At 55.8% G+C, this 27,755-nt stretch overlaps 1 protein-coding gene across 1 annotated transcript; it reads left to right on the forward strand.

The window, feature by feature from the left end:
• Nucleotides 1-981: 981 nt before the first annotated feature.
• LDLRAP1 (low density lipoprotein receptor adaptor protein 1) lies at nt 982-23,738 on the forward strand. The gene is made up of 9 exons (XM_045859364.1): nt 982-1,172; nt 8,709-8,851; nt 9,682-9,794; nt 11,740-11,854; nt 17,437-17,509; nt 17,894-17,980; nt 18,592-18,716; nt 20,154-20,188; nt 21,702-23,738. Exons 1-9 carry the CDS (start codon nt 1,085-1,087, stop codon nt 21,844-21,846), a joined length of 924 nt encoding a protein of 307 aa, XP_045715320.1. The 5' UTR covers nt 982-1,084; the 3' UTR covers nt 21,847-23,738.
• Nucleotides 23,739-27,755: the final 4,017 nt, after the last annotated feature.

The raw sequence follows: 27,755 nt of genomic DNA on the forward strand, positions 1-27,755 counted from the left end.
GGGTCTTTTCTCAGACGCAGAAACAGGACTCCTGCCTTCTAAGCCAGGAGCAGCCCCAGAGGTTGAAGCTTGCCTTTCTGAGGCACCCCCATCTAGCAGCAGCCAGAACAGAGTATATGTGCTCTTCTTTGACTCCCTTCGGTAAAGCCTGACTGGATGGCACAGGGTCCTAGAGAGAATTCTAAATTCCGGAGTTAGAATATCTGTGCTTGAGGAATTCTAGCACCCAGAATCCTCTCCATGTGCCTCCTAGCCGGCAGGGCAGGGCCTGGGTCTCTGTCAAGCAGCACCTGGCCCTGGCAGAGAGGAGGGATCACTAGAGATAGGATCTGTCTCATTTTACAGATTAAGACTCACAGAGGGAAAGGACTTCCTGAGGTCACACAGCAAGTCAAAGCTAGAGCTAAGGCTTCTTTCTGTATACCTCAGAGCATAACACCCAGACCATACCTCCTCAAGGCTACTTGGGAAGTGGGGTGAGCATGGGGCGGCCGAGGGTGCCTCAGTGACACCAAGGAGCAGCCTGGGTGCTGCTGCGCTACTAGAGTGCAACTGGTCTTGCTAAGGCGAACTTTTACAGCCCTTCCCCGTTCCCAGCAAAGTTCTACAACCTCCACCTCCTCTTCTAAGCTTCCCACTGCCCTGGGCATCCTCTTTCTCTTGAACAGGACCCTTATCTCTGGACCTCAGTCTCCCAATTTATGAAAAGGTTTCCAGGTACCCCAGCGGAGAGGAAGGCGGCTGGCGGACCTTCAGACTTCTACGGGGTGAGTAGTAAGGGAAATAGGGAGAAGGAGGAAAAGACGGGCTTCCTAGGGCTTTCAGCTCCCTACCTTAAGGGCGCCCTTTGTCTGGACAGCCTCGGGGAGCAGAGGCTGGGGCCGCTCTGAGAGGGGCGGGGTCGGGCTGTCGGGGGCGGGGTCCTGGGCGGGTCCCGGCCGGGCCCTCGCCCCGCCCCGTCGGACGTCGGTGCGGAGCTCGCGCTCCGAGAGGAGGAGCGCGGAGCCCACGCGCCGCCCGGCCGCTGCGGAAAGTTTTCCCTGACGGAGTTTTGGCGGCGGCAACCGCGGCGGCCGGAGCGGCCATGGACGCGCTCAAGTCCGCAGGGAGGGCGCTGATCCGAAGCCCCAGCATCGCCAAGCAGAGCTGGGGGGGCAGCGGCCGGCACCGGAGTGAGTGTGTGCGCGTCCGCCGGGGCCCGGCGGGGGCCAGGGGAGCGGGTCAGGCCGCGCGGATCGGTTTCTCGCGGGCGCCCGGCGGGACAGGCGGGGCCTGACCCGCTCCCTGAGGGGCTAGGGGTCGCCTGGGGTCAAGTTGTAGCTCCCCTTCCGTGCCTGTTCGGTGCCGGGGGGCAGAAGGGACAGAAGCCGGGGGAAGAGACCGGAGCTCGGAGCCACCAGGTGCAGGCGGCAGTGGGAAGGGGATTGCAGGTCAGGAGGAGGGACCTGCGCGCCCCCCAGCACCTCGTCACCGGGCCGCCCAGGACTGTTAGGGGATGCAGGAGGATCCCCGCGTCGGTGCCCGGGGAGGGGTAGTGGGCGCAGGGCTTGGGAATATGCTCCCATCCCCTCACCCCTGCGCCCCAGCCGCGACATTAGCGGCCGGTTGGAGCCCACTTTGCCCCCTCCACCTGTCCAACCCAGGAGGTCATCCTTTGACTTCGGGCACCCAGAAACGGTCTCACATATGAGCTTGGGTTCGCAGGTACCTACTTGAAGTTGTGTCGAGTTTAGCCTAGGATCTCAGGAGATCCCACACACTCGGCCATTAGATCCCTGCGTCCCCTCCTCTAGCCGAGTCCAGGTGTGGAGGTTGGCCTCCTGGCTGTTTTGGAAACCTGTTTTCTCTCTCACCTCCCCCCTCCCTCGGGCTTCGAAGGTCCCTGGGCGCCCGGGAGAATTACAGTCTCGACACCACCTCTCCCCAGGGCGTCTGGGAGGCCGGGAGGGGCCTCATCCGGCCTCCCTCCTCTCCCCGTCTCGAGTTACTCTGAGGGAACCCGTCACCTGGCACCTTCCCCCGAGGCCTGAGAAACCCAGCCCGTCTCTGCGTTTTCGCTAGGACAAACGGGGTGGCTTGCCTGGAGTCACACAGGCCTCCCTGGCAGATGTAGAGCCAAAGCCAGGACTCGTACACACTCCCGCCCCCTGCCAACCACCTGAACCTTGGCCTCTCCCCCCACCGGGAAACCACTGACAGAGCCACACCTCACCCCCTTCCCCGTGTGTTCCAGGGCTCGGCCAGGGGAGCCGGAGTTCCCTCTGCCCAGGAGTGCCAGCGTGTCTGGGCCTAGAGAGCCGGCCCTGCCCCTCCTCTTGAGCTCCTGTTCCAGCGGTGGCCGCCTCCTAAACCGAGACTGGCACTGGAAACAGGCTGGTGCCTGTGGGTGGGGGCGGGGTCAGAGACCCGTTAGGGCCGGGCCGGGCTTGTACCATCATCTCCCACACTTAATGACTCCTGAAATAGCCCCTTTAAATATTTGTGGGATTTGACCAGGACCTCTGAGAATAATGAACTGTTGCGGTGGGGGAAACCCTGCCATTTTCTCCTGGGATAAGGGAGGGAGGGGGTGCTGGACAAGTCAAGGAAACTGAGAAGTTCCTCTCAATCTGGGGAACTTGAAATTTGAAATCTTTGTTGGTAGAAGAGAGTTTCTTTTGCCTGCTCTGATCTTGGACAAGCCACTTGTCCTTTCTGATCCTCAGCTTCTTTCTCTGTAAAACAGGCATGAAAATGTTTTTTTAAATCTTCACCTGAGGATATGTTAATTGATTTTTTTTAGGGAGAGAGGGTGGGGGAGAGAATGAAACATCAATCCTGTGTTCACCCCAACCAGGGATCGAACCCACAACCTACGTATGTGCCCTGATCAGGAATTGAACTTGCAACCTTTTGGTGTAGGCATGATGCTTCAACCATCTGAGCCACCCGGCCAGGGCAGGATAAGAATTCTAACCTCACAGGGGTGTTGAAGAGGTTATTGATAACCTTGCCTCCTTCTGGAGTCTGATTGGTGGTTCCTTCTCCCCACTCCCCTTCCCCCACTTGTTATGCGTACCTTTCATATGACTGTTACTGTGGTGGGATAAGTTTGGGGGTGGTCTCAGAGCCTGCCTATCCCTGCAGAAGAAAGGAGAGCAGAGTCCCCCTCTCCTACAGACCCCAAATAAGCCCAGAGTGCTGTCCTGGGGCTTTCTGGACCAAGAATGGTCTGGATCGAATCCCCACCTGCCCCTCATTGTTAAGTCTCAGTTTCCTCATATGTAAATTGTAAATAACCTCAGATTGTTTTGGTGGGGGTTAAATGAAATTGTGTTTTGCCTGGCATAGGGAAAGAATTTGATAAATGATAACTACCGTTTTTGTCATTTAATGTTTTATACAGCGTTCTTGTTTCTGTTACTTCATTTGCTCTTGTGAGGTGACAGCAAGGATTCTTATCAGGCCCATTTTAGAGACACAGGAGCAGAGGCTCAGGGAAGTGGAGTCACTGACCCCGACACACAGCTCCACATGGTGCCTGAGAGGCGGTGCTGGCGGTGCTGGCGGTGCTCCCGGTCCCCGGCCCTCCTGTCTTTTCACTGTGGCTCAGGGACTCGGCTGCGGGAGGGGCTGGTGCAGGCCCCGTCCCAGGTCGGGCTGGCAGCCACAGGATGGAGAGGGAAGCTGTGGGGTGTGTCTGGGGTGGCATGTAGGGGCAGCCTGGCCGGGGGTGGTGTCCTTGGGCTCAGACCTTGAGGGCCCAGTTGTTTTCGGGCCAAACCGAAGCCAGTAGAGATAAGGGTGCACTTGACACCTGCTGCCAGCTTTCACCTGCTCCTCGCCCCTCAAGGTCCTCAGCTGGGGTTGGCATGATCGGCCTTTTATTTGTGGCGAAACTGAAGCCCAGAGAAAGGAGGCAGGTTACCTGAGGTCACACTGCAAAGTCAGGACCCCGGGCTTCTTTGCACTGAACCTCACGGCCTCCTGGCTTCCAAGGAGGATTTTCTCCGTCTCCCACGTGTGGCTTCCCCCTCATCTTCTCGGGAACCGTAAAATTACTATCTCGGTCCCTGGCCAGGGATTTTCCTTTCTTCCAGCTGTCTGAACAGTGACTCACCCTGGCCCCTCAGGACCTTTTCCCCCAGAGGGTCCTTGTGACCCTCAGGCTCCTGCGAGGGTTGTGTCAGCCTATCGGAGAACTCCATGAGAACAGCTAAAGAAGTAAGAGGCACGGGTTCACCCAAGCTAGTTCACGGTGGTAGGTGGGGGGCAGAGGATCTGTGCATACTTCTTTTTAATATTCACAATAAAAGATACAAGTAAACCCTCAAACCTCAACAGTAGTTGTCGAGCACTGACTGCGTGTCAGACACCGATAGGTGCACCGGGGAGTCTGGTGAACGAGCAGGTCTCCTTTCCGTCAGCATTCACCCTGTGCTGGGGGAGGCAGGCTGGCCGGGATGCGAAGGAGTAGCCCGTTGTGGGCGGTGGTGATTCTCTGAAGAAAGGTAAAGCAGGGTGAAGCCATGATGGGGCAGCTGCCTTACATAGGGTGGTATCTTCATTCCGATTCTTCTAGAAGCAGATGCTGAGACAAAGATCTGAGTACAAGTCATTTATCTGGGAAGAGGTTCCAGGAAATGTTAGGAAGAGCGAGTAGGGAAGGGCGTCCAAAAAGTGAACACTGTGGACCCCTTCCCACTGTGGGTGGGCGGCCAGAGCGCCATCCTGTGGGGAGCCCTGGGAGGAGGTGTGGAATGGGTTCCGCAGTCACTCTGTCTCGGGGCGGCTCCGTCATGGGTGGGCTCAAGGCTGCTGGACACGGGAGCTCGAATGTCCCAGTCTGCATGGGCATCGGTGTCTCCAGCAGCCAGAAGGCTGCAGGCAGAGAGTGGTACGTCGCGTTGCATGTGTGGAAACGGTCCCCACCGAGGAGATAGAGGTGGGCACTGATAGTGTCAGTGCAGGAAGGCGGGGAATACCTCTCAGAGAGGGTGGCTTTGGAACACATGGGTGAATACGAGGAGGGAGGGATCTGGGAAAAAGCATTCCAGCCAGAGGGACCAGCAAGCACAAGGAACATTCGACTGGAGGCTGGGATTCTGCTTCTCACAGGTCTGGCAGAGGAGGGGTATGTGGCTTGATGGAGTCCGATCACCTACTGGCCACTGAGGGCGCACCAGACATTCCTTTCAGGAAGCCCTGCAGGGCAGGATGTCCGCCCCTCCTGGGCTCTCCGGAGCCCCACTCTGCCTCGCATCAGGAGGGCGTGGTGGGCTGCAGGAGTGGGCAGAGGGCACGGGCTGTGGGATTCCAGACCCAGCACTGTCAGTTGCGAGCCATGGCCAGGCTCCTCTGTGCTTCTTCACCTGTCAGACGGGAGCCCTAATGTCTCCTTGACACTTTCATAAAATACTGCAAATGGCTGTGTGTACATTAAAGCTCTCTGCATTTAACCCTTGGAAATGACCATAGCTCACACTTCAGTGGCGCTTGGTCTGTACCAGGCATGGTTCTAAGACCACCTCCTTCCTTCCTCACCACAGCCTCATGGCGTGGACAAAGTTATCATCCCCATCGAGAGAGGGACAGAACCGGGGAGATGAGGAGACTGTGAACCCCACAGCCCACTATAGACCCTGTTGTTTTAAATTTGCTCTTGATAATCTTAACAACTTATGAAATTCGCCTAGCACTTTTCACACCCTGAACTTTTTTCTGATGATGTTCCCGAGGAACTGAGAACCCATGTGTCAGATAAGGAGACTGGCCTAGAGAAGCAGCCACACCCCAGGTCACAGCAGAGCCTGCGTCCTCTTCTGACCTCTTCTGAGATGTCACTCTGAGAGTTCTGAGGCTGTCTCTCCTCCAGGCTGGGGGAGGCTGGAGGCCAGGGCCCCGGCCCGAGGTTCCCCCAGCCATGGGTTTGGCTGCCACTCTGATGTTCCGGACGCCAGCCAGGCCAGGGCACCGGGGGCAGCAGAAGGGGCACAGGGACACCCTGCCCAGCTCTGACTGCTGGGCAGGGGGCCTTAATGAGGATAGGGCGCATGCTTGCAGCCTCAAGTTAGACTGGGCATATGGTCTGTCCCCAGCTAACTCGGATAGCAGGTCATCTGTAAAATTGCAAAGTTAAAATAGCCTAGTCATTACCCACCACAGGGCCAAAAATAACCCGGACCGGAACAAGGCTGTGGACTCAGGCCTGTGTTTGTCTGCGGGCCTCTGAGAGCTCTTCCTGAGGCCCAGCCTCCTCCTGGGAAGGGGCCCGGGGCCTCCAGCCTACGTGAGGCGACTGGACAGTGAGCAGGGCGGGCATGGTGGCGAATCCCGTCTCTGTGTATATGGTGTGCTCTCAGGTGCTGGTTCCTCAGAGAAGGTGTGGGGCATGAGAGGCCACACACCTCATCAAAGAGATGAGTCATGCCCAGAAGTACAGGAGTGGGGGCTGGCTTCCCTGGAGGAGAAGGAGGATCCCTGCGGGTCCTGGGAGGGCGAGGGGGTGGGAGGTGGGCCAGGGAGAAGCAGGACAGCCGGAACAGCAACACTGGGTGGGAATGCACCTTTCTGTACCAGTTTCTGGGGGAGACAGGGATGGATGCCCTTCAAGAGGAAGACGTGTGGTATGGAGGCAGCCGCTTGACTGTGGGAGGAAGACAAGGAAATCCACACTCAGGAGAGGCAGGAGCTGCCCACCGATCAGGGGGCTGGGGCCCGGTAGCAGGCATAGCTCTGGGTGGGGCCTTCTCCTGAGCACGTTACAGTTTATTACCTCATTGAAAGTCAAAACAGCCCAGTAAGTGAGAACTGCTGTTTCCTCCCACTTTATGGATGAGAAAACTGAGCTTCAAGGATGGTAATGAACTTGGTAATGAACTCGCTCAAGTCTGCTCGGTGTCAGAACGGGGATTCTCAAGTTAACGCCCTTGCTTTTCTAGGCCATACTGTGTCAATGAGGTTTCGTGGAGGAGGCTGGATTCGAGCAGTCTCTGTCAAGCGAGGGGAAGGGTGTTTGTGGCAGAGGGAACTACATGAGCAAAGGCACAGAAGTGGGAAAGTAAATGTTACATCATGAGGAAGGCGCTCTGCATGGTTAGAGCTGCTTTCGGATGTGAGCACGTGTGTGTGAGTGTGTAGGGGTATTGTGGGAGGGAAGGCTGGGGAACCTATGACTCCCCCACGGTCACTGTGGGAATTGCCTATAGTGGGTTAGGAGCTGGGGGTCCCTTTACTTGTGAGAACCTGCACAAGTCCCATTCTTCTCTGGGCTTCCGTGTCCTCTGTCGAGGGCGGGGTTCGGCCAGAAGGTCTCTGAGGCTGATGAGTGGCAACCAGTCTACTCAGGCCCTCTTCCAGGGGACCACAGAATTGGGAAGGGGTCAGGCCAGGGAAGGAGGAATGCAGAAAAATGTCGAGCATCTCAGAGGTCAAGGAGGGCTGGGGAATGTTTTGACAGCAAAGAGGTCGTCTGTGACCTTGGCAAGCTTTGGCCCTTTGGAATGGAAGCAGCGGAAGTGGCTTTGGCCATAGGCCAGGAAAGGGCTGAACTGGAGGAAATGGGAGAGTGGGGACATGAAAATGGTGGTGATGGGGGGACGTTTGCCGTAGGGCAGTGACGGATAGTGAAATGAACAAGGCCACTGCTGATTGGTATTGCCTGCTTAGAGCCTTGTGCTGAGAACCAGTCCAAAGCCTGGAAATTAGAGGGAATAGAGAGGTCTGCAATTGATTAGCAATGTCTGCCAGGGACACAGAAGATGGACATGGCAGCACATACTTTGCCATCCCTGCTTAGATGGACTTGTGGTGGGAAGTGGTGGTCTGGGTATCTCCCAACAGCGGAGAAGCCTCAGGAATTAGGAACTGAGGGAGGAAAGACCTCTGGCTCTAGGAACTTCCCTCTGACCTTTTGCTAACATTAAGCTAGTTTGCCTCATGGGAAGATAATATTGACTGATGGCCAGGCTTTGGGCTTTAGACAGATAGACAGCTAATTGGACATGTTACTGGTCTTTTGAGCCTGTTTTCTTATCTGTGAAATGGAAATTAAAAATGCCTGCTTGCAAGGTGGCTGTAAGTACTAGAGATAATGGTAAGAGCTGCTGCTTTGTGATTATTGCCATCCGTTACTTGGTAGCTCTGTTGTATCCTGATGGCGGTGGTGGTTCTGATTTCTTCTCGAGGAGGGCCCATATCTGAGTGACTCCTGGGCTCCCTTTACTCGTTATATGGGGCCATTGTCTGGTGACTCTGCCTCTCTGAGCCTCAGTTTCCTAATCTCTGAAGTGAGGATAATATCAACCTTGCAGGATTACATTGAAGATTCAGTAGGAATATGGTATGTTTTGCCCTCAGCAAGTGCTAGTATTGAATTTGAGTTTAGGCTTTGAACTTGAAAGCATGAGTTTGAATCTCGGCTCCTGTACTTGCTGGCTCTTTGGACTCGGTTATGTGATTTCGCCTCTCCGAGCCTCAGTGTCTTTGTAAGTGGGTGTGATAAAGTATCTGCCTTCTAGGTCCTCATGAGGCTTAAAGAGAACATTTTCTGTACCACAGGGCATGGTACACGCTGGAAAATGTTCATTTGGCCCTTTATTAACTATAAAAAGAACAGTGATGGGGGACTCTGCCATCCCTTGCTGGGTCTCCTGGGAAACGGGCTGTGAGAGCTGTAGCCGGGATGGGCCTGCCCAGCAGGGCCTGAGGGCCTGTCCTCTCCCTCCCAGAGCTGCCTGAGAACTGGACAGACACTCGGGAGACATTGCTTGAGGGGATGATCTTCAGCCTCAAGTACCTGGGCATGACACTGGTGGAGCAGCCCAAGGGCGAGGAGATGTCGGCAGCTGCTGTCAAGAGGATCGTGACCACGGTGAGCCCCAGCTGTGGGAGCCAGGGCCAGCTTCTTTCCGGAGTGCCGATTGTCCCCTGCTTATCATCCCAATTGGATGTGTCTGACCCGTCCCTGCCCTTGAGTCCCCTTGCATCTGGCTCAGGCACTCTGGGAGAGGGTAGCAGTTAGACTTGCAGGGGGAACCCTGGTCAGTGCCCACGTCTCTAGCAGTTGTGGCCTTGCCCTGCCCCAGCCGCCCCTCCACAGCCCAGGCCCCCTGCCTAATGGCTGGTGACTTTGTGCTAGGAAGGAGTGGGGGAAGTTACTGTCACCCAGTCACCTGCTCTGTAGCCTGAGGGGCAGGTTAGCACAACAGGGACCAGATTTTCCCTTCTGCAGCTCTGAGCAAACGTGGGCCCTATAAATTCACCTCCCTTGGTGGTCTCAGACCCCTCAGCTCAGGCCCTGGCGGGGTCCGTGGGTGGAGCAGAGAGTCCCCAGGAGTCTTCCTGCCGGGTTGCGATAGTCCACTCAGTGCTCAGAGTCTGAGGTCCCTCCTAGCTGTGTGTCCTTGGGCAAGTCCCTTAACCTCTCTGACTCCATTTCCTCCTGGGAAGAAGCACTGCTGCCCGTGAGGATGCCTCGAGGTCCAGTGCTTGGCAGACAGCCGGTGCACAGTGAGCAGCAGTTGTCCCCTTCTCTGTTAGAAGAAGGTGGTGGCTGAATCGTCTTCTCAATCACATCTTCCGGTCACCTCAGCTGAGGCCTCACATGGGCCTGGAGTCCAGGGCTTGGAGCAGCTAGATGAAGCCATGAGGGTGGGTCCTAAGTGAGGCAGGCAGGCTCCTTTGACCCATGTCTGCCCCAAGGCCAAGGCCAGCGGGAAGAAGCTACAGAAGGTGACTCTCAAGGTGTCTCCACGGGGGATTATCCTGACCGACGGCATCACCAACCAGCTCATTGAGAACGTGTCCATTTACAGGTATGCTCAGCATCGCCCACATTCACTCTGCTACTGGGGGCAGTAGGAGTGTCGTGTCTGCAGCAAGGCTCTATCATTCCTGTCTGAATGACCGTGGAGACTTAGTTTCCTCATCTGTAAATTGGGGTGGAAACAGATCCTGCCTCACGGGGCTGTAATGAAACGTGGGTGCACAGCACCTGGCTTACATCAGCACTTGGTTAAATGGCAGGGGCTGCTGCCCTGATCACTAGTTGCAGCAGGCAGCTGAGGCCTGATCAGGACTGGGAACTGTGCCCTCCCACCCACCCAAGCAGGCTGCTGCTGAGTCAGGCTTGGAGCAGAGAGCTGCAGAGTCATGGTCCACTCCCTCTGCTGTGAATGCAGCAGCTCTGCTCTGCACGTCCGGCCAGGTGTCCAGGATTCCACTGAATTAAATGAGGTGATATCTGAAGGCAGAGTCGCAGGCCAGAGTGTAGATGGTATCAGTTTCGAAGGAGGGGGGAGGCAGATCCCAGCCCTTGGAGCCTCAAGCTCTCCCCATCCTCTCTTGGCTGGTCAGCTGTAGGGTTTCAGAGCTGGAAGGGACTGCAGGGATACATATTACAAACAGAATCTCAGGTCCAGAGAGGGAATTGCCCAAAGCCTCACAATGAGGTAGTGGCTAAGCTTGGACCAGGACACCAATGCCAGAGTTCTGTCCAGCCAGCCCTGGTCTGCCAAGCATCCCTCTACCATATTGCTTTGTCTCTAAGCAGGCGGCTCAGCTGTCTGGAGCACAAGCCAGTACTGGGGTGGGGGTGGGGTGGCTTTCGAGTTTCTGGCTGGTATTTTTAACCTTAATTCTGTCTGCCTCTGATACCTGGGTGAGGTATTAGACCCAGCCTTGCCCCTCAAAGAGTTTCCAGTCTAGGAGGGAATGGAGGGGAGGAAGTAGGAGATAGGGTATAAGTATTTCCCAAGAGGGAAGAGAAGGAGGGCCCTGCCTGGGGAAAACCTGGAAAGGCCTCTTGGCAGAGGTGGCAAGCTGGATGGAGAAGGGTGGTCGACCATCTTGGGAGTCTCAAGTGGTGCTGCTAACGCCTATGTCAGTGCCTGTGGTTGAAGCTGGGCCCACACTGGGTAAGGGAGTCTGCTGAACTCCTATCCCCATTCTGGGCTGCCAGTTCCCCTGCTGACTGAGATTCTCGGCATGACTGGAGCCAGCATGGAGGGGTCAGGCAAGGGAGGCGAGTGTTGCAAGAGGAGGGAGCTCCTGGACCCACGGGGGCTCCTGGTCTGGTCATTCCCATACACCTCACCCTACTCCCAGCTCTTCCACTCCATCTAATCTCCAGGAGAATCTGCTAGACTCAGTCACTCTGGGAGGGACAGGCTTAGAACTCTTCTGACCTCTGGTCAGGGGCGTGATCAGAGGGCAGGGCGGGGAGGGGGAGGCCAGGTAAAGGGCCCCAGTGGGTGGGCAGTGTTCCACTTCCCTTCCAGTTGGTCCCCACAAACCCTTAAGAGGTAGTATGGCAGTGGTTACGGCCTCTGGAGGCAGCAGGTGAGGTCAGGTTTCAGCTCCGCCACTAGCTTGGCGGTCTAAGACTGCTAGCTTCAGTTTTCTCATCTGAAAAGGGGGAATAATAATAGAACCATCTCAGAGGGCAGCTCAGAGAGTTAAATGAGCTGATATCTGAATGTTGCCTGGTACACAGTAGAGGCTCAGCTATTATAGTTTTGGGGTGTGGCTCTGTAGAGCAGAGAAAATGCCCCTCTTCCTGTCTTTGCCCCAGTCCTTCCTGTCTAGCCTGGGTTGTGGCCTGCCACCCCTGCCTCACCTTCCCCCATAGATAGCCCAGAATACCAGGCCCAGAGGCCAAGGCCAGCTCTCTGAAACTCAGGGGAGATGTCCTATGGGGTGTCCTGGAGGTTGTCAGGCCCCCATGCAGGGATCTGGTGATATTTCCCACTTGCCTTTCAGGATCTCCTACTGCACGGCGGACAAGATGCACGGCAAGGTGTTTGCCTACATCGCCCAGAGCCAGCACAGCGAGAATCTAGAGTGCCACGCCTTCCTCTGCACCAAGCGGAAAGTGGTTAGCAGGGCGGGGCTGGGACTTGGGCAGGCTCTGCCTGCCTTGGCAGCCTGTCCTCGGGGGCCCTGTCTGGTGGGGGGGCAAGACCAAGGTGACACATCACTGAAAATGTGAAATCCCTGGGAAAGCCACGTGGGTGGTGAGAGCCGGGGGGGCACCAGGACACCTGACACAGTGGGCTGTGAGCAGTGACAAGCCTGTGTCCCCAGTGAGTGCCCTGGGCCCCTTCCTCTGTCTAACACGATTTGTTGGATTTGAGATTTGGGGGGCATCTCCTGTTAATAGTGTGGTCTGGAGGTGCAGGGCCTTGTAAGGATTAGTCCTTATAGATGGGTGATCAGAGGGTCCCAGGATGAAGGGCAAAAGCTCTTCCTGGGAGGCTCGGCTTCCTGTGGCCAGAGCAGGGAGGGAAAGGGCCACTGTTTTGGTATGTTACGTGCTTGTTTCAGTGGTGGGCTTTAAGGTGTCTCATTTAATACTCACAGCAGCGCTGTGAGGTGGGGGCAGTTGCTGTCTTCATTGTTTTCATTTTATTTTTAATGAGAAAACAGACTCAGAGAGGTAAGCCGTCTTGCTGAAGATGACAAGTATCCAGGCAAAGTGAGGGTATTTCCCCCTCCTTACATGGCTGTAAGGAGCCAGGGACTCCTGGCCCCGTATCCAGGCCGCCCCCGGTCACATCTAGCAGGGACCAGTGGGAATCTCGGTGGTCTCTGGGCATGTGAACTTTGGGGCCCGCACACAGCTGGAGCAAGTGAACCTTTGGTGTTGAAAACCTCCTTTATTTTCAAGGCTCCCGAAGTCTGAGCATTTGCCCTGGAAAGAGGTTCCGGACATGTATTGATTTTAGTATTGGCCTCTATTAACCTCTGTGTACGGAGCCCGGAACACCAGTCCCCATGCCCTACGGTCCTGGGAGTCAAGGAGACACGATCTCTCCCCCTCCCGCCCCCCCCACCCCCGCTGTCATCAGGGTCGTCAGTCTTTAAACGGATCCCCAGACCTCCTGCCATACCCATCAGGCAGGCTTTAGATACATTTCCTATTGCTGCTGTAAGAAATTACCACAACCTTAGTGTTTATTTTGTTTTGTTTTTTCATCTTTGCCTGAGGACTTTTTTTATTGCTTTCAGAGAGAGGGAGGGAGAGAGAGAGAGAAACATCCATGTGAGAGAAACAGCCCACAGTTGCCTTCTTGTATGCGCCCCCGACGGGGGGATCGAACCCGAGACCTTTTGGTCTACGGAGTGACACTCCGACCTGAGCCACACTGGCCACCACAGACTTAGTGTTTAAAAGAACACAGACTTACTCTCGCATGGTTTTGGGGGTCAGAGGTCTGAAATGGGCTGGCGGGGTTGTTTCCTTCTGAAAGTTCCAGGGGAGATACGTTCCCTTGCCTTGTTAGTTTTAGAGGCCACTGCGTTCCTTGGTTCACGGTCCCTCCTCGCGCCTCGGCCCCTCCTTGCGCCTCGGCCCCTCCTCGCGCCTCGGTGTCAGCAGCGTAGCATCTGCCAGTCTCTCTGTTTCCCTCATCACATTGCAATTTCTGACTTGGGCCCTCCTGCCTCCCTCTCATAAGGCCCTTTGGGATTGGGCCCACAGGGTAATCCAGGATAATCCTCCACCTCAAAATCCTTGATGTAACCACACCTGTGAGGTCCCTTTTGCCTTGTGAGGTTACACTCAGTTTCCAGGGATTAGGATGGGACACCTTTGGGGGCACAGTTCAGCCGGCCACAGGTCTCACTACAGGAGGAGACAGGTGAGGGGCCTGATCCTAGCTGATGTACTTACTGTGTGACCACAGATAAGACCCTGCCTTTCTCTGGGCTGCTTGCCCATCAGCAGAATGAGGAGGCCACCTCAGGGACCTCCAGGTTGGTTCTGAAAGGCCCCGGTTTCTTTTTCGCACCTTTTTTCTTTTCTGCAGACTCGGTGCCTCCAGCCACTTACCCCGTGCCTCGTTGATGCCACGTCCCTGAGTTGTGGTGACTTCTCCCGGGATAGTAGACTCCCGGCTTTGTTTCTTGTGAGGCCACACTAACTTAAAAATACAGGCTCATTATGAGCCCATTGTTCGTCTTTTCCTCCCCACTGACCAGAACAGACACTGGGCAGGGCAGCTGGCTGTGACCATTGCTCCGGGCTGTGCGGGGGGTGGGGCGGGGCGGGGCGGGTGGGCGGGGGAGCTCCCAAGATGCAGAGGCTTCCTCTGGGAAAGGGAGGTTGGGGGGTATAAGAAAGCAGATGCTGGCCCAGTGGTGAAGGGAGGCCCGGTCCAGGTCCAGAGGACTTTAGATGGGGCTGATCAAAATCAGCCTGCCCCAGGCCAAGAGGTCAGTGCTGAGGTAAACAGCCCAGCTACCGCTTCATGCCGACAGCAGAGTCCTGACCGGGCAGAGGGAAGGGCCCCTGCTGGACATCTAGGCCCAAACGCTCACCCTTCTCAGCAGGCTCTCATCTGTGTCGGGGATGACTGGCTGGATCACGCCTTGTTCTTCTTTTCTGCCCTCTCCTGCCTGGCCTCCCACCTTCAGGGAGGCCCAGGGAGGCCCCTTGAGGAGCTAGCCCAGCCCTGGGTGGTGGAAATAGGACCGTCTGATGCAAGGATGCGGTCCCTAAGGCCTCAGCTGAGCCCAAGCCGGCAGTGTGTTGATGGCCTGGTGGCCTGGCCATCATGGAAATCCCGAGATTCTGGGGGCTTAGTGGATGTTTCCGAGGAGGAGGCAGCAGGTGAAATGGCTGCCTCTGGGTTTGCTGGCAGGGACTCCCACGGATGTTCACTGCTGTCTGTCCTGGGCTAAGCCCTGCGTCGGGTGCCAGGGACCCAGGAATTGGCCATGGAGACGTGAACTAGGCAGTCGGGGAGAAGAAGCTGGGTTCAGAAACCGGAATACGGGGGTCTTGGTTCTAGCTGGAGGTTACAAAGTCTTGCTGGACATCAGCAAGACTTGCAGATAAGGGGCATTTTGAATTGGGCTTTGAAGGATGTGTATAGGTAGAAGTTCGCCAGGCAAGAGGGTGGGGGTGGTGAGAGGGTGAGTGCAAAGACACAGCGGTGCAGAATTTAGTCGAGTGAACGGTAGTTGAGGACTCAAGTGTCACTGGAGCCTGGCAGGATGGCAAGGTGGAGTCAACCTGCAGGGGAGCCTTGAATTTGGATGTTGACTGAGTCCTCACTCCTTTTGGCCCGGGGCCCACAGTCTCTACATCCCCACCCTTTCTTGCCTGGATGTCTGAATGAGCAAGATGCCCATAACCCATGCAGGGTAGGGGGCAAGGGGTTCCTCCCTGGGTTGCCCACCAGTTCAGCTCAACTCAGGCAGTTCCACCCCCGGGCCTCCCTTCCCCAGTGGCCCCTGTCAGGCATGGCCAGGATACGTCTCTACAAAGCAACATTTCTATTTCCCAGCTGGGAAGCCTCAGCAAGCACTTCAGCCTCTAGACTCTGAAGTGAAGGTGGAGGGTTGTGGTGCAGGTGCACTGGTGGTGAGCAAAGTGATACCCTTAATCCCAGCCCGGGCAGGGCGGGGTAGAGCTGTTCTCCCTCACGTGGCCATTGGCATTTCTTGGGTAATCCTTTTGTGCAGAGATTTATGCATCTGGGCCAGCAGAGTGATAGGGGACTCTGAATACCAGGCTAGAATCTGGGATCCTGTGGTCCTATCCCAGTTCTGCAACCCTAAACTAGACCTGGCCCCACTGAGGAGCTAACAGCCTGGTTACTGGGAACAAGACAGGGACATGAAAAACTGGGCAAAGTAGAACCTGGTTAGGGTGACAAGATAGACCCACAGGCCAAAGGCACTGAGAGGAATAGGCAAGGAGGACTCCCGCCCTCTGCCCCTCTCTCATCTCCCCACCACCATGGGCAGGCTGGGGCAGTCGTTCCTTCTTATGCTGCCCGACTTCCTGCAGCTGCCCCAGGAAGCGGGGCCCAGACCCCTCCCAGTCCCTGCCCGGCCTGGGCTTGCGGCCACCTGTACACCTTCAAACCTTGGGTTATATTTGGTTTAACTTTCAGTTCAGGAATTCAGGGTGAGAGGGCAGGAATGTATGCAAATGAACAAGCAGATTTATGCAAAAATGCTACTAGGCTTGTGCCCACAGATTTTTCTGGAGGCAAAAATAATGGTGTTTCCACCTCCCTGCCACACTGGGTGACCAGCCCCTGCTTGGGTGTATAGTGGTCTGACTTGGGCTTGTAATTAGTCCATATTTTTAGTTCATGGGCAATTCTCAATGGTAACTGGGTCTATTAAACTTGATTCAGACGTGACAGCTTAAATTGTAAACAGCTGTGAAGAGTTTCATACTTAATTACCATATTTAAGTTTTGCCATAAAGTGCCTGTACTTCCATCAAAAATGTAAATGACGGAGACATTCAAATGAGATTTTATACTTCGTGAAGTTTAATTGGCGTGGATCAGTCAGCTTGTTTAGGGATTTTAAATGAAAAAAAAAAAAGAGTTTTAAAGGCGGTAGCCACAGATTCATTTCTCAATTAAAGTAAGTTGTCTGGCAGAGTGGAAGGGAGTGTGGCAGAGGCTGGTTCAGCCTGAACTTGTCCACTTGAAAGGGTCTGCTGTTTGCTTCCCAAGGCCCAGGGTTTCAGAAGGAAGCTGGCTGTCGCTTCCAGCAATAGCTGTGAGCTCTGGGACTCCCACTCCCAGAAGCTGAACCGGTTGAGTAGAACCAGAAAGGAAGGAGCCGAATGCGGGCTGGGGGTCAGTCCTGGCCGGAGCGGCAGGCCTCAGGATGCCTGCCTCCTGGGCAAACTCAGGTCAGCCGGCATGCTGCGCCTCTGGAGGGCTCAGGGAACCAGGGTGATTCTTGCCTTTAGTGAGTACCCAGATTGGGCGACACAGGCATGTAAGCTGGTGACACGAGGGAGGGGGTGACATTTGAGTTGGGTTTGAACAGTGGATGGGAGTTCCCCAGGGGCGAAGGGCCAGGGTATGGCCCCTCCTTACAGGTGGGTTATGGCACGGACTGGTTTTGATCCCCTGCCACGGGCGCTCATTGACCTCTTGCTTTTGCCAGGGAATGTGTGAGCCTCCAGCTGCCTTTCTGGGATTCAGTTATGAGCCCCCTGACCCTTGATAGCAATAACCAGTCTGACCTTTGCCTCTGAGGCTGTGGCTCATTCAGACGGTGCTCGGAACCTTTCCAAGTCTAGCTTTTCTATTCTTTAATTCCAAGAGTTAAGTAACTGTGTGAAGTCCTCGAGTAATGAGGGAGGGCTTCCCAGAGAAAGTAAGCCTCATAGTTAATTGAATTTAGGGAAGTCCAAAGGGAAGGGAAAAAGCCATTGCCAAGGCAGGGGCTGGAATGAGGGCGGGACCTTGGCTAGGCTACAGGTGGTGAAGATGGGGCCCCAGCTGTCTGGGGAGGGGGCAGCTTCATTATGACCCTAGCTGCTTTGTGGCCTGGGAGGGGCCGGGACTCTGCCTCCATCTATCGGGCATTCTGGAGCCTTGGAATGGAGCCAGGGTGGGCCCGGCCAGCCTCCGGTTCAGACGTGCTGTTACCTGCCTAACACTGCACCTCTGCCCGACCCCACTTCCTGTTTTTCAGGCTCAGGCTGTCACCCTCACAGTAGCTCAGGCCTTCAAAGTTGCCTTTGAGTTTTGGCAGGTGTCCAAGGAAGGTGAGTCTTGTTCACAGACATCACGGGTGAGTGGGGGTGTGGAGGGAGCGTTGAAGAAGGCTGGCAGAGCAGTGTGGGGCGCAGAGAGGACGGGAAAGGCCTGGGCTGGCTCTCCCCCTTGTCATCTACCTGCTTCGCGGCTTTGGACAGGTCCTTGCACCTCCCTGAGTCTCAGCGTCCCTCTCAGAGGAAGCGGGAACCCCTCCCTCTCCCCCGCCTACCCCAGGTGCTTGTGGGGATTAATTGAAATCTGCAGAGTTCCTTTCCTTCCAATGGAGACCTGAACTTGCCCCCTGGGGTTGGCCACAGCCTGCTCCCTGCCTGGCAGGTGCTGGGGACAGTGCTGGGGGCAGAGCTCTGCAGCGCTGTGCCTTGCTCCCGCAGAGAAGGAGAAGAGGGAGAAAGCCAGCCAAGAGGGAGGGGACATCCTGGGCGGGGGCCGCCGCGACAGCACCCCCTCGTTGAAGAACCGTGAGTCTTGCCAGGGGAAGGGGGGCTGGGATCAGCTGCATGGCGTGGGGTCTGCCCTCTATCCAGAGGCCTCACTCCCTCCTGGGCAGGAGCAACCTCTGGGTTTTTAAAATTTTTTTTAAATTTTAATTGTTGTTCAAATACAGTTTTCTGCCTTTTACTCCCTTCCCAGCCCACCCCCATAAATTGTTTTGTTAAATAAATAACACATGGTAGTTATAGAGAAATTAGAATATGTCAATAAGGGAAAAGCCTCATTATGGTGCATGTTCTTCCAGATATGTCCCTAGGCAAAAATAAGAATATATGTATATATCTCTCGGTATATATTTTATATTGTGTTGTGGGATTTCTTAAAAAACCTCACACTTGCTGTGGATATAAAGGTTGCAGCCTAAACCAGTAGTTGGGGGAAGGTTCTCATGTTGTAGGCAGGTGTCCAGCGGCTTTGGGAGGCGCCATGGTGGGGCTCTGGGTGGAGACTGGGAATGGCCATGCCCAAGGAGGGGGTCAAGGACCAAGGCAGCCCAGGACGCCCCAGGATGGACCAGGAGATGCCGGGAGACTGGAGGCCCCTCTCCCACTGACATGTCTGACCGGACCCCTCATAGTGGTTGCCACTGGGAACCTACTGGACTTGGAAGAGAAGGCCCCGCTCTCCCCGGTCAGCGCTAATACCACTAATGTGGACGAGGCGCCGAGGGCTCCAGCCTTGAACAACAGCAGCGTTGTCTGGGTGAGTGTTCCTGCGGCCTGGCGACCCCACGGGGGTCCAGTGGGCCTCAGCCTGATCCCTGGATGAGGCTGAAGGGTGGTCCAGGGCCTGGCGCCATGACCTACAGGCATCTGAGAGGGCCAGACCCAGCCTAGCAGCCCCCAGACCCAGGGTAGGGGGTGAACAATGTCCCCTTTGAACCCAGGGCTGTGTCCCCAACAGGCCTGGCTCCCAGCACAGCTGTCTCCTCACAATGCCCGGCCTCTTGGGCAAAGCATCCACGGCTCAACCCACCGGCAGAGGAGCCAAAGGCTCCCTTGTTCTCTGGGCGGGCAGAGTCTGTTCCTGACACCCCTCCCCCCTCAGCCCTCTGCACGAGGAGTCTGAGAGATGGGCAGGCAGCTGCTGGCCCTGACTTGCTCTGTGACCTCGGGCAAGCCTGCTGACCTCTGTGCATCTCGGAATTTTACTCCTTCAGTGAGGGTGCTGACCTCCGTCTGCAGAAGCTCCCAGAGGAACCTGATTTTTTTAATTGAAATTAAATTTTTTTTTCATTTGGAAGTAATTTTAGACATAAAAAATGTTACAAAAACAATACAAAGAATTTTTGGTCCTCCTTCCTCCAGATTCCCCAAACCTTAGCATCTCATGTGACCGCGTCACAGCGATCAGAATCACGGCAGTGACACTGACATGGCATTATCGTGTCATCTGTAGGCCTCGTCCTTGTTTCTCCGCTGGCCCCCGCAGTGTCCTTCCTCTGGTCCAGGGTCCATTGCCGAATCACGCATCACTTGTCATATCTCTTCAATTTAAAAAGTCTGGTGCGTTGAAGGACAGGAAAACTGTCCAATCCTGCTGCCCGGTGGGGGCCACCCGGCGTCCGCCGGGCAGGCGCTCTGCGCCTATCCTGTGCTGCCCGGAGCCACCCTTGGCCCCTGTCCAAGCCTCAGAGAGACCGTGCCGGGGCCTCCCCCATTGTTTTCCCACCTACGCAGTTATCCTTGAGCTTGGAATTTGGGCTGGGCTTTTGGAAGTGAATGAAAGCAAGGAAACCTTCCCCACCCTCTTCCCCTGAGAATCCGAAAGCCTTAGTAGGCTTGCGGTCCAACCCCTCATTTTATGGAAGGAGAAGCTGAGTCTCAAAGAGGAGTGGTGACTTGCCTGAGGGGTCAGTCGAGCAGTGACAGAGCTGGGAACTGAGCCCACCCAGTTGTCCAGGCACCGGGGTGCCCTTTCCCCTGTGCCACATTCCAGGTTTGGGCTCACGGGCTGAGATGCGGGCTGGTGGCAGCAGCCGGGCGGGAGGCCTGCCCGTGCCCGTTCCGGCAGGTTCCCACCGCACTTCGGTGCTTGCGTCTAGAGCCCCCGTAGCTTATCCGGGGCTGGGACTAGTCCCAGCTGTGAGCACGGGCTCCCCCGCCCAGGGCTCACGTCTCCCCCTCTGTTTCCCCCAAGGAGCTGGATGACGACCTGGATGAAGCATTTTCAAGGTAACATCACCTGGGCTCCTTATGCTGGGGAAGGAGGCCTGGCTTTTGTGGGCTGGTCTCTGGGGCCCTTGCCATGTTTGAGAACGTGAACTCTGACCTCCTCCGGCGTGAAAATCTCCACTTGAATACCTCCAGGGTGGGGAGTTCACTCTCTAGGGTTGGCCGGGTCTGCTAGAAAGCTCTTGCTGCTGAGTCAAAAACTACTCCTGGTGGCTGCTTTACTGTCAGCTGAGCTGAACTAAACACACTGCTCTAGCTCGGGCTGATTTTTCTCTTCCTCCACCTGCTGTAACCTTTACACATTAGCTTTTTTGCAGGCTTTATTTCCTCCAAAGGTTTTACATTTATGGAAAAGGGAAGGGAGAAGGCAGTGCTTACTCAGGCTCATGAAGCATTGCGCAGAGGAGGAATGTCGGGCGGAGCAAGGAGCTATTTCCGTCTCGCCTGAGGTGTGAGCCTTTTCCTGTCTTCTCCCAGGAGCCAGCCTTGTGGCCCTGGCCACCTTCGGCTTGGAAAAGGCCACCGAGAGGGCTGAGGAGAGGCCTGGGCAGCCCAGGGTTCCAAGTTAGGCCTTCCTTTCTCCCCTGGGACACTCGGCAGCCCCTACATCCCTCTCCCTCCTCCCCCAGCCCTTCCTGCCGGAGCCAGCGGAAGGCCCTGGTCCCAGGGCGGGGGCACCTGCGGCTCCTTCACGGAGGCAGAGACGGTCTTGTGGCTGTTTCCCGGCCTCACTGGCTGACTACCGCCCCCTCGTTTGAAGACAATCTTTCATCCGCTTCTTCCAGATTACCTGAGTACTGTGTAGCCTTTTACTAACAACTCTGAAAATCAGCCAAGCCTTAAACAGGGAATGATACCACCCTGTAATCCCGCAGCCCAGACTGTGGGGCTTCATTCGTGCTAATCCTGTTCATATGCATTTTTTTGCATCGATCAGCTCGTCATATTTGCACTTGGGTTCCTGATTTGCACTTACCGCTGCCTATCAGGAGCAGGTCTGCAGGCTGTTTGAGACGCCTCCCTCCTTCACGGACTGCCTCACATTCTTTTAGGGGCAGGGACCGTCGTTTACCTGACTCCCCTCCCCTCCCCTCCCCTCCCCTCCCCTTAGGCTGCCTCCCTTTTAAGTTCATTCTTGAACAGCGCTGTGTCAAACGCGGTGATAGCCAGTAGTTTGTATGGTCACGGTTGTGCCATCTGCCTCCCACGTGTGTCCCTCTCACTGTCCTCGCCAGTGCAGCCCTTTTCCTGGTCTTGAGCATTTCCTGATGGAGCCGGGGACGGTGTGGGTGCCCTGGCCTCTCTCTGTGGCAGGAATGCCACTGCCTGCCCCATGGTTTTCTGAGCCGTTTGACCTCGAGGGTAGACTCCAGCTCTCCTGACGTCTGGGGCTTTCTCCTTTGGCCCCCATGCCCTCTCACTCCTGACCCTGGTGCTGGCGGGGCTGGACTGACTGCTCGGCCCCCACCAGCCCCTTGCCTGGGCCCTCGGCTTACACAGCTCTGCCTTCCAGGCTTGCCCAGTCTCGGACGAACCCTCAGGTCCTGGACACTGGACTGACCGCACAGGACATCCATTACACCCAGTGCCTCTCGCCCGTCGACTGGGACAAACCCGACAGCAGCGGCGCTGAGCAGGAGGACCTCTTCAGCTTCTGAGCACCCAGAGCTGGCAGGACGTGTGACCAAAGCCACCTGTGGTTAGGATGGGACAGCCCTAGGACCCCCAGCCACCCCTTTCTGGTGGGCAGCACTGTCAGCCTGCACATCAAAGCTGCAGCCAGTTGAGCAAAGGGAAGGAGAAACTTTTTTTTTAACCCCACTCTTTCTCTAAGAACTGAAGGATGCCTTGAATATTTATTCAGTGACTTCTGGTTCAGCTCGGATGCGGGTTTTGTGTCAGGCACGAACGCTGTGTCATAGCCAGCTTCCTGCCTTCTCTTAGGCGAGCTCCGCCCTGCTGTGGGTATCTGGACGATGACCAAAGCCTTTCTTGCCCCTTTTTTCTAAGGACCCGGTTTCCCTGAAGGCGGCCCTGCTCCTCAGTGAAGGTAGTCGGAGCATTTGTTCTCATCGCCTTTTGAGCACGGGAGCGCACCGCAGCCTCGGGAGAGGACTGCAGCCTCCAGCTCATCTGCTGCAGGGGCCCCAGCAGGCCTGGGCTTCAGCCCCTGGCCCCGCGGCTCTCAGAGGCAGGGGGCAGCCCCTGACCAAAGACGACACACAGCTGGCACTTTAAAGCACACACAGTAGGTGTGGCTCCTGGGGGCTGCTCCATGGTGCTGCATGCAAAGAGCATCCCAGCTGCCCTTCCACGAGAAGGGGTCCAAAGTCCCGGTGGGTGGTCCTGTCAGTGCTCCGAACAGTGTGACTGGCTGCCCACAGACCCCCAGCATCTGGCTGCAACAGTGGCGATCACCTGTGCATGACCACCCTCCATCAGGGTCCCCCACCCCACCGTCTCCCCCAGTGGTGAGCTGTGCTCACTCTTCGGCATGTCTGCACGTCCCCGTGTGTGTTTCCCTGAGTCCCACCTCCCCTACTTCCTGGGGGAATGTGTGAAACCTCACGCCCAGATTTGGGGAAGAATATTTTGTTGCCTTTTTATGGATGAGAAAACCGAGGCCACCAGCGTGGAAAGGGTAGAGTCCAGAGCAGAGCCCAGACCTAATGCCAAAGCCGCCTTCTCACCTGTGCCTCACACAGTTCACACCTCCTTTCCTCTAGCTTTGTTGTGCTCTCAGAAACCAAAAACCCAGCTATTTTCTGACCAAAGTGTGTTTTGTAACAAACCATCTGGTGCCTTTCTACAGAAGGGGCGTGAGCCTCTGTGCCCTGCTAGCTGTCTGGTTGCTGTTGATTTCCGTGAAAGTGGAAGCGTTTGAAGTCTGTTAATTTGGAGAGTTAAACAAAACCAAACTCAGAGCGTCCTGACACTCTGACCCTGGGTTGGGACACACAGGCAGCGGTCTGTTCAGGGTCTTCCCTCCTGCCTCCCTGTTCATCCCCGCAGGGCGGCCCACAGCCTGGAACGTAGCCACGCAGCCTCCCAGGCCTGGCTTTGCTGGCCCGAAGTAAGTTAGTGCTTGTGGTTGGAGCAGGTTTCACCCACCCAGGGGTAACACACACCGTTCCTTAAAATCGACTTGTCTAAGCACTTGAACCAAAACACGAAGACAGAAGTGCCTGGGTGCAGGGCGGGGTGGCATTTGTGGGGTCTATACCAGAATATAGGCGTAACTTCCTTTCCTTGCCCAGATCCTGTACCCCCGCTGCCCTTCCCAGACCTTGGTGTCGGGCCCTGTGTTTGTCACCAGGCAGCAAGGTCGGTCCTGACACGCGCCGTCCTTGGCACCAGGGCCCAGAAGCCCCAGAAAGGGCTGGGCCGTGTTGTGTGAACGGGACTGTGGCCTTCGCTGTGGTCTCCCGCCAGCAGTGGTCATGTGCTCCCTGTAGGTCTACAGATAAGTTGTGCTTTTCTTTGTGTGTTGTAAAGGAATTTCTAGTGGGGAAAAGAACAAGTAATAAACGTTCTCTTTTTGAAACACAAAGTGTTTGGATGGATGGCCTGGTAGCCGTGCGGAAGCGGGTGTCCAGCAGTGTCTGACCTTCGGTGGTTGGAGCAGCAGTGACCACAGGCCCAGAAGTGGGAGATGTGGTCTTGGGTCCCTTGACTGGAGCCCAGCTGGACCCCCTTTTCACCCGGCAGGTGGGGCGTGTAGTGGGTTCATCTCTGGACAGCGCAGCAGGGTCAGACTGAAGAGGTCTCTGAAAACAGGTCTGGGCTTCCTGACCAGGGCCCGAACCCCCAGAACAGGCAGACACTTGTGTGTCTGCGTGTACATTCTTCATGGGGAGAGTGTCCATTTCTGTCACATTCTCAAATGGGTCCCAGAATTGATTTGTTTGACAAACCGCCGAACACAACCCTGGCCTGGGGTTCGGTGCTGAGGGTGGCCGTCCAGACGGCCCAGTGGGCTCAGGATGTGTGGGCTTGGGTGGGACCAGGGACCAGGAAGGGGGACAGTGGAAAGTGTTTTAGTGACTTGGGGGACCCAAGGTCCAGCTCTGGCTCTGCCACTTAGGGGCTTGACACTGGATCATTCGCTTCTTTCCTGGAGCCTCAGTTTCCCCATCTGGGAAAAGGGTATAATAAGCTCTACCCTTCCTACCTCCCTGGGTTTTGTGAGACTCAGAAGTGACCATTATCTTACTGGTGGTGTACCTAGAGGGCTCATCTAAGGCTGTCTCGGAGCAAAAGGCAGTTTAAGGAAGTGAAAGTAAAATTGATAACTTGACAGTTTCTGTTAACCGAGCTCGCTCTCTGTGCCACGGGCTGTGCTGAGCTCTCGACACCATCACTGTAGTCCCGCTGAGCCTTGGTATGAGCCCCTTTGTGGCTGGGGGCAGCGAGGCTCGAGGAGGAAGGCACTCACCCTCCCAGCACTTGGCAGAGCCGCGGCCCAGACCCAGAAATGTGTGACCGCCGTGTCCTGGCCTGCTAGGAGCCACATCTGCGGTCCTGGTGCCCGTGACCTCCTGGCGAGCCACTGGGTGCCGCGCAGAAAGTCTGCTCTCTCCAGGCTCCAGCGGGGGTCTCCTCAGACGTCCCTCTGCCTGTCCCTTTCAAACAGTGCTGTGCAGCACCCGCAGGCAGAGCCCTGTGATGTCAGCCATCAGGCAGACTCGCCATGAATTTTGAGTGGATCCTAGATGACCCAAGAAATTCATTCCTCTCTTCTTCCCCCATAATCTGAAAAGACACGCAGCAAGTTCATCTTTCGGTTTAAATTTGGCCAATGTCTTTAGTCTCTGGATGTCTCAAATTATGAATCCTGAGTCCCCGCTGTCTGCTCTTTCATGCAAAACGGAAAAGCCAGAAAGAACAAAGTTGCCTTTCAGATTAGATGTGACCATGAGCTTTGCTGGTGGATGTCGGGGTCTTTTCTCCCAGGAGGAGATAACATCCCAATTAAATCTCCCTGGGGACTTCTGACAAGCTCGGATAGAGAATCTGGGTGAATTCCGTGCACCCACGGGGTCTGGTCTGCCCTCCTCATTTGGCCACCCACTGTGTAAGGAGTCACAACAGGTGGTCTGTTATTTATTAGGGAGCAAGCTTTTTTCTGGTGCTTACTATGAGGGGGGACACAGCCCCAAAATGGAATTACCTTCTGGAGGGTGGACCCCTTGTAGTACAGGCTTCCCCCGCTAGGTGAGCTAGGAACCCATCTGTGTCAGTGCACCAGCTGGCATGAGAGGCCGTGTTCGGCTTCAGTTTTTTTTGAAGACTCAACATATTTGCCCATTTCGTGGTGGGTGGTTTATGAACGCATCTGCCCACACCATGCCATGTGATCAGTTTTTTACCAAAAAACGTCCTGACCTCCATTGCCCACCCTCTCTATTCACCCGATCTTGCCCTACGAGACTTTTTTTGTTTCCTTGGATGAAAAAAGTCCTCAAAGGGAAACTTTTTGCTAATGTGGAAGAGATGAAACAAAAAAATAGCAGAAAGAGTGAAAGGTATTAAAATCCAGTTCAAAAACTGCTGAGCAGTGAGGGGAAAATCTCAATATGTAAACTGCATCAAATGGAGAGTACTTTGAAGGTGACTAAAGTTTAGACACGTATGAATAAGTGCACAGTTTTTTGTAAATAAGTTCCGTTTCTTTTGCAGGGGTCCCCCTCTTGTACGTGCCAGTCCTATTAGGTTCTCGATACCTGAGGTCAGTGATACTGATCCCAACAGCCAGGCTACGAGGTGGGGAAGCCTAGTCTCATGCTCAGGATGGGAGGGACAGCGGAGGGTCTGGGAGGGTAAGTGAATTGACCAGTCTCATGGCCAGTAAGGAGTAGACCTGGGATTCGAACCCCAGTCTGTCTGACTGCAGAATTTGTTTATTTCCATGGCACCACCCACCCTGTGAAGGGCAAATCCTAGCTGAGCTGCCCAGGCCCTGCTCTGCCCTGCCCTGCCCAGCAATGGGCAGCCTCTACCACAGTGCAGACAGACCTGTGGGAGGTGCTCACCAGTGGTGTCTCCATAGGCCTCGGCCAGGCTAGTCCCCTGAGGCAGGGGCTGTCTTCATTGACTGGTTAGAACAGATCCTTCCCCCCACTTCCCAGGCGGCTGCCCTTTGGGGCTGCTGCTCTGGACATGCCCAATTTAGGGCTCAGCAGGGTGTGTCTCGTCACATCAGGCCCCTGTCTTGCCCCAGTAGGTGCTGCCCAGCCTGCAGGGTTTGGGGTGGGAGGAAGGGGGGCCCAGAAAGAACTTTGGTGCCCCTAGAGGAGTAAGGCTTCCTCCAGGGACAGACTCAGTGTGTTGCTGGTGGTGAATGCCGACCTCAGAGGGGCCAGGAAGGAACAGAGCACATCTCTGGACCCCGTGGCACCCGTTCGTGTGAGCTTGCTTAAGCTGTTCTGCACAGGGACTCTCCTGGTAGGCATGATTAGCCCATTTCAGAAACAATGAGACTGAAGCCCACAGAGCCTGGGGTTCCAGGCCTGTGTTTTCCACTGTCCTGGGGTGGCCCTGCCTCTCAGCAGGCCACTTGAAACATTTGAACATCACAATGATCTCACCTAAGAGCATCTGAGCCCAGCACAGAATAACCTTAGCCGAGTGCCCAGTGCCTAGATGCTGGGTCAGGTTGGTGCCGCTCCTTCCGGCCAGGACAGATGTGAGCTGTGTCACAAGCAAGGTCTTGTAGCCAAGCAACAGTTCTGCTGCACCTGCTGAGCCCCCGCATGGGGCGGGGCTGCCAGGGTCTGGCTGGGTCTCCTCAGAGTCCAGGAGTTGTGGGTCACAGTGCCCCAGAAAGCTCTTGGGCATGGCTTAGGTGTGCACCACACGAGGGGGGCTTGGGAATCAGGGTTGAGGAAGCCAGGGGAGCTCCTGCACGGAGGGGTGTGGGGGGTGTCCCAGCTAGGCGTTGAAGGAGGGTAGGAAGGTTGACTGAAGGTAACAGCCTGGGAGCTCCGAGAGGCCAGCGCCTGTGTCTGATTCACCCTGCAGCCCAAGTGTCCAGCATAACATCAGTGACTCCTGTCAGCGTATCGAAAGGGGGACATCCAGCCTGGCTTCCTATGAGACACTGCTGAGAGAAGGGGCAGCCCTGGGTCAGTTGGCAAGATGCGCCTCCGCAGCCCGGTGGACCACTTTGCAGGTTATCTGTTCTGGGGGCAAACCCATCCCATGGCCAGTGAGTGCCCCCACATGCACTGGGCTTTGGCACGCTTGCTCTCCGTCACTTGGCCAGTGGCCTGGTACACCCAGCCCACTCTGGTTTGGTAAAATGTATGGTCTACTCCTCTGGCCTGATCAAAGATCTTGGTTTTCAAATGTCCTTAAGGCAGGATTCTAGAACGTGAGTGCTGGAGGAGCCCCTAATTGTCCTCCAGCCTGTCTTGGTTTCCAGCTGGGAACTGAGGCCCCCAGAGGGACAGGACTTCCCTGGGCCCCGTGGGCAGTTAAGCAGCGCTGAGGTTTGAGCCGTAGTCTTTTCCACGGACCCCATGCCAGTCCTCCATCCGCCGCACAGAGAGGAAAAAGAAGTCTCTTC

This window comes from Phyllostomus hastatus, unplaced genomic scaffold (assembly GCF_019186645.2).
Source record: "Phyllostomus hastatus isolate PE091 unplaced genomic scaffold, TTU_PhHast_1.1 phas_scaffold_182, whole genome shotgun sequence".
Lineage (NCBI taxonomy): Eukaryota > Metazoa > Chordata > Mammalia > Chiroptera > Phyllostomidae > Phyllostomus > Phyllostomus hastatus.

Coding starts and splice junctions, on each gene's coding strand:
- LDLRAP1 (XM_045859364.1), top strand. CDS start 1,085: ATGGACGCGCTCAAGTCCGCAGGGAGGGCGCTGATCCGAAGCCCCAGC. Junction 1,173..8,708: donor GGGCAGCGGCCGGCACCGGA/GTGAGTGTGTGC, acceptor TCTCCCTCCCAG/AGCTGCCTGAGAACTGGACA. Junction 17,510..17,893: donor TTGGCAGGTGTCCAAGGAAG/GTGAGTCTTGTT, acceptor TTGCTCCCGCAG/AGAAGGAGAAGAGGGAGAAA.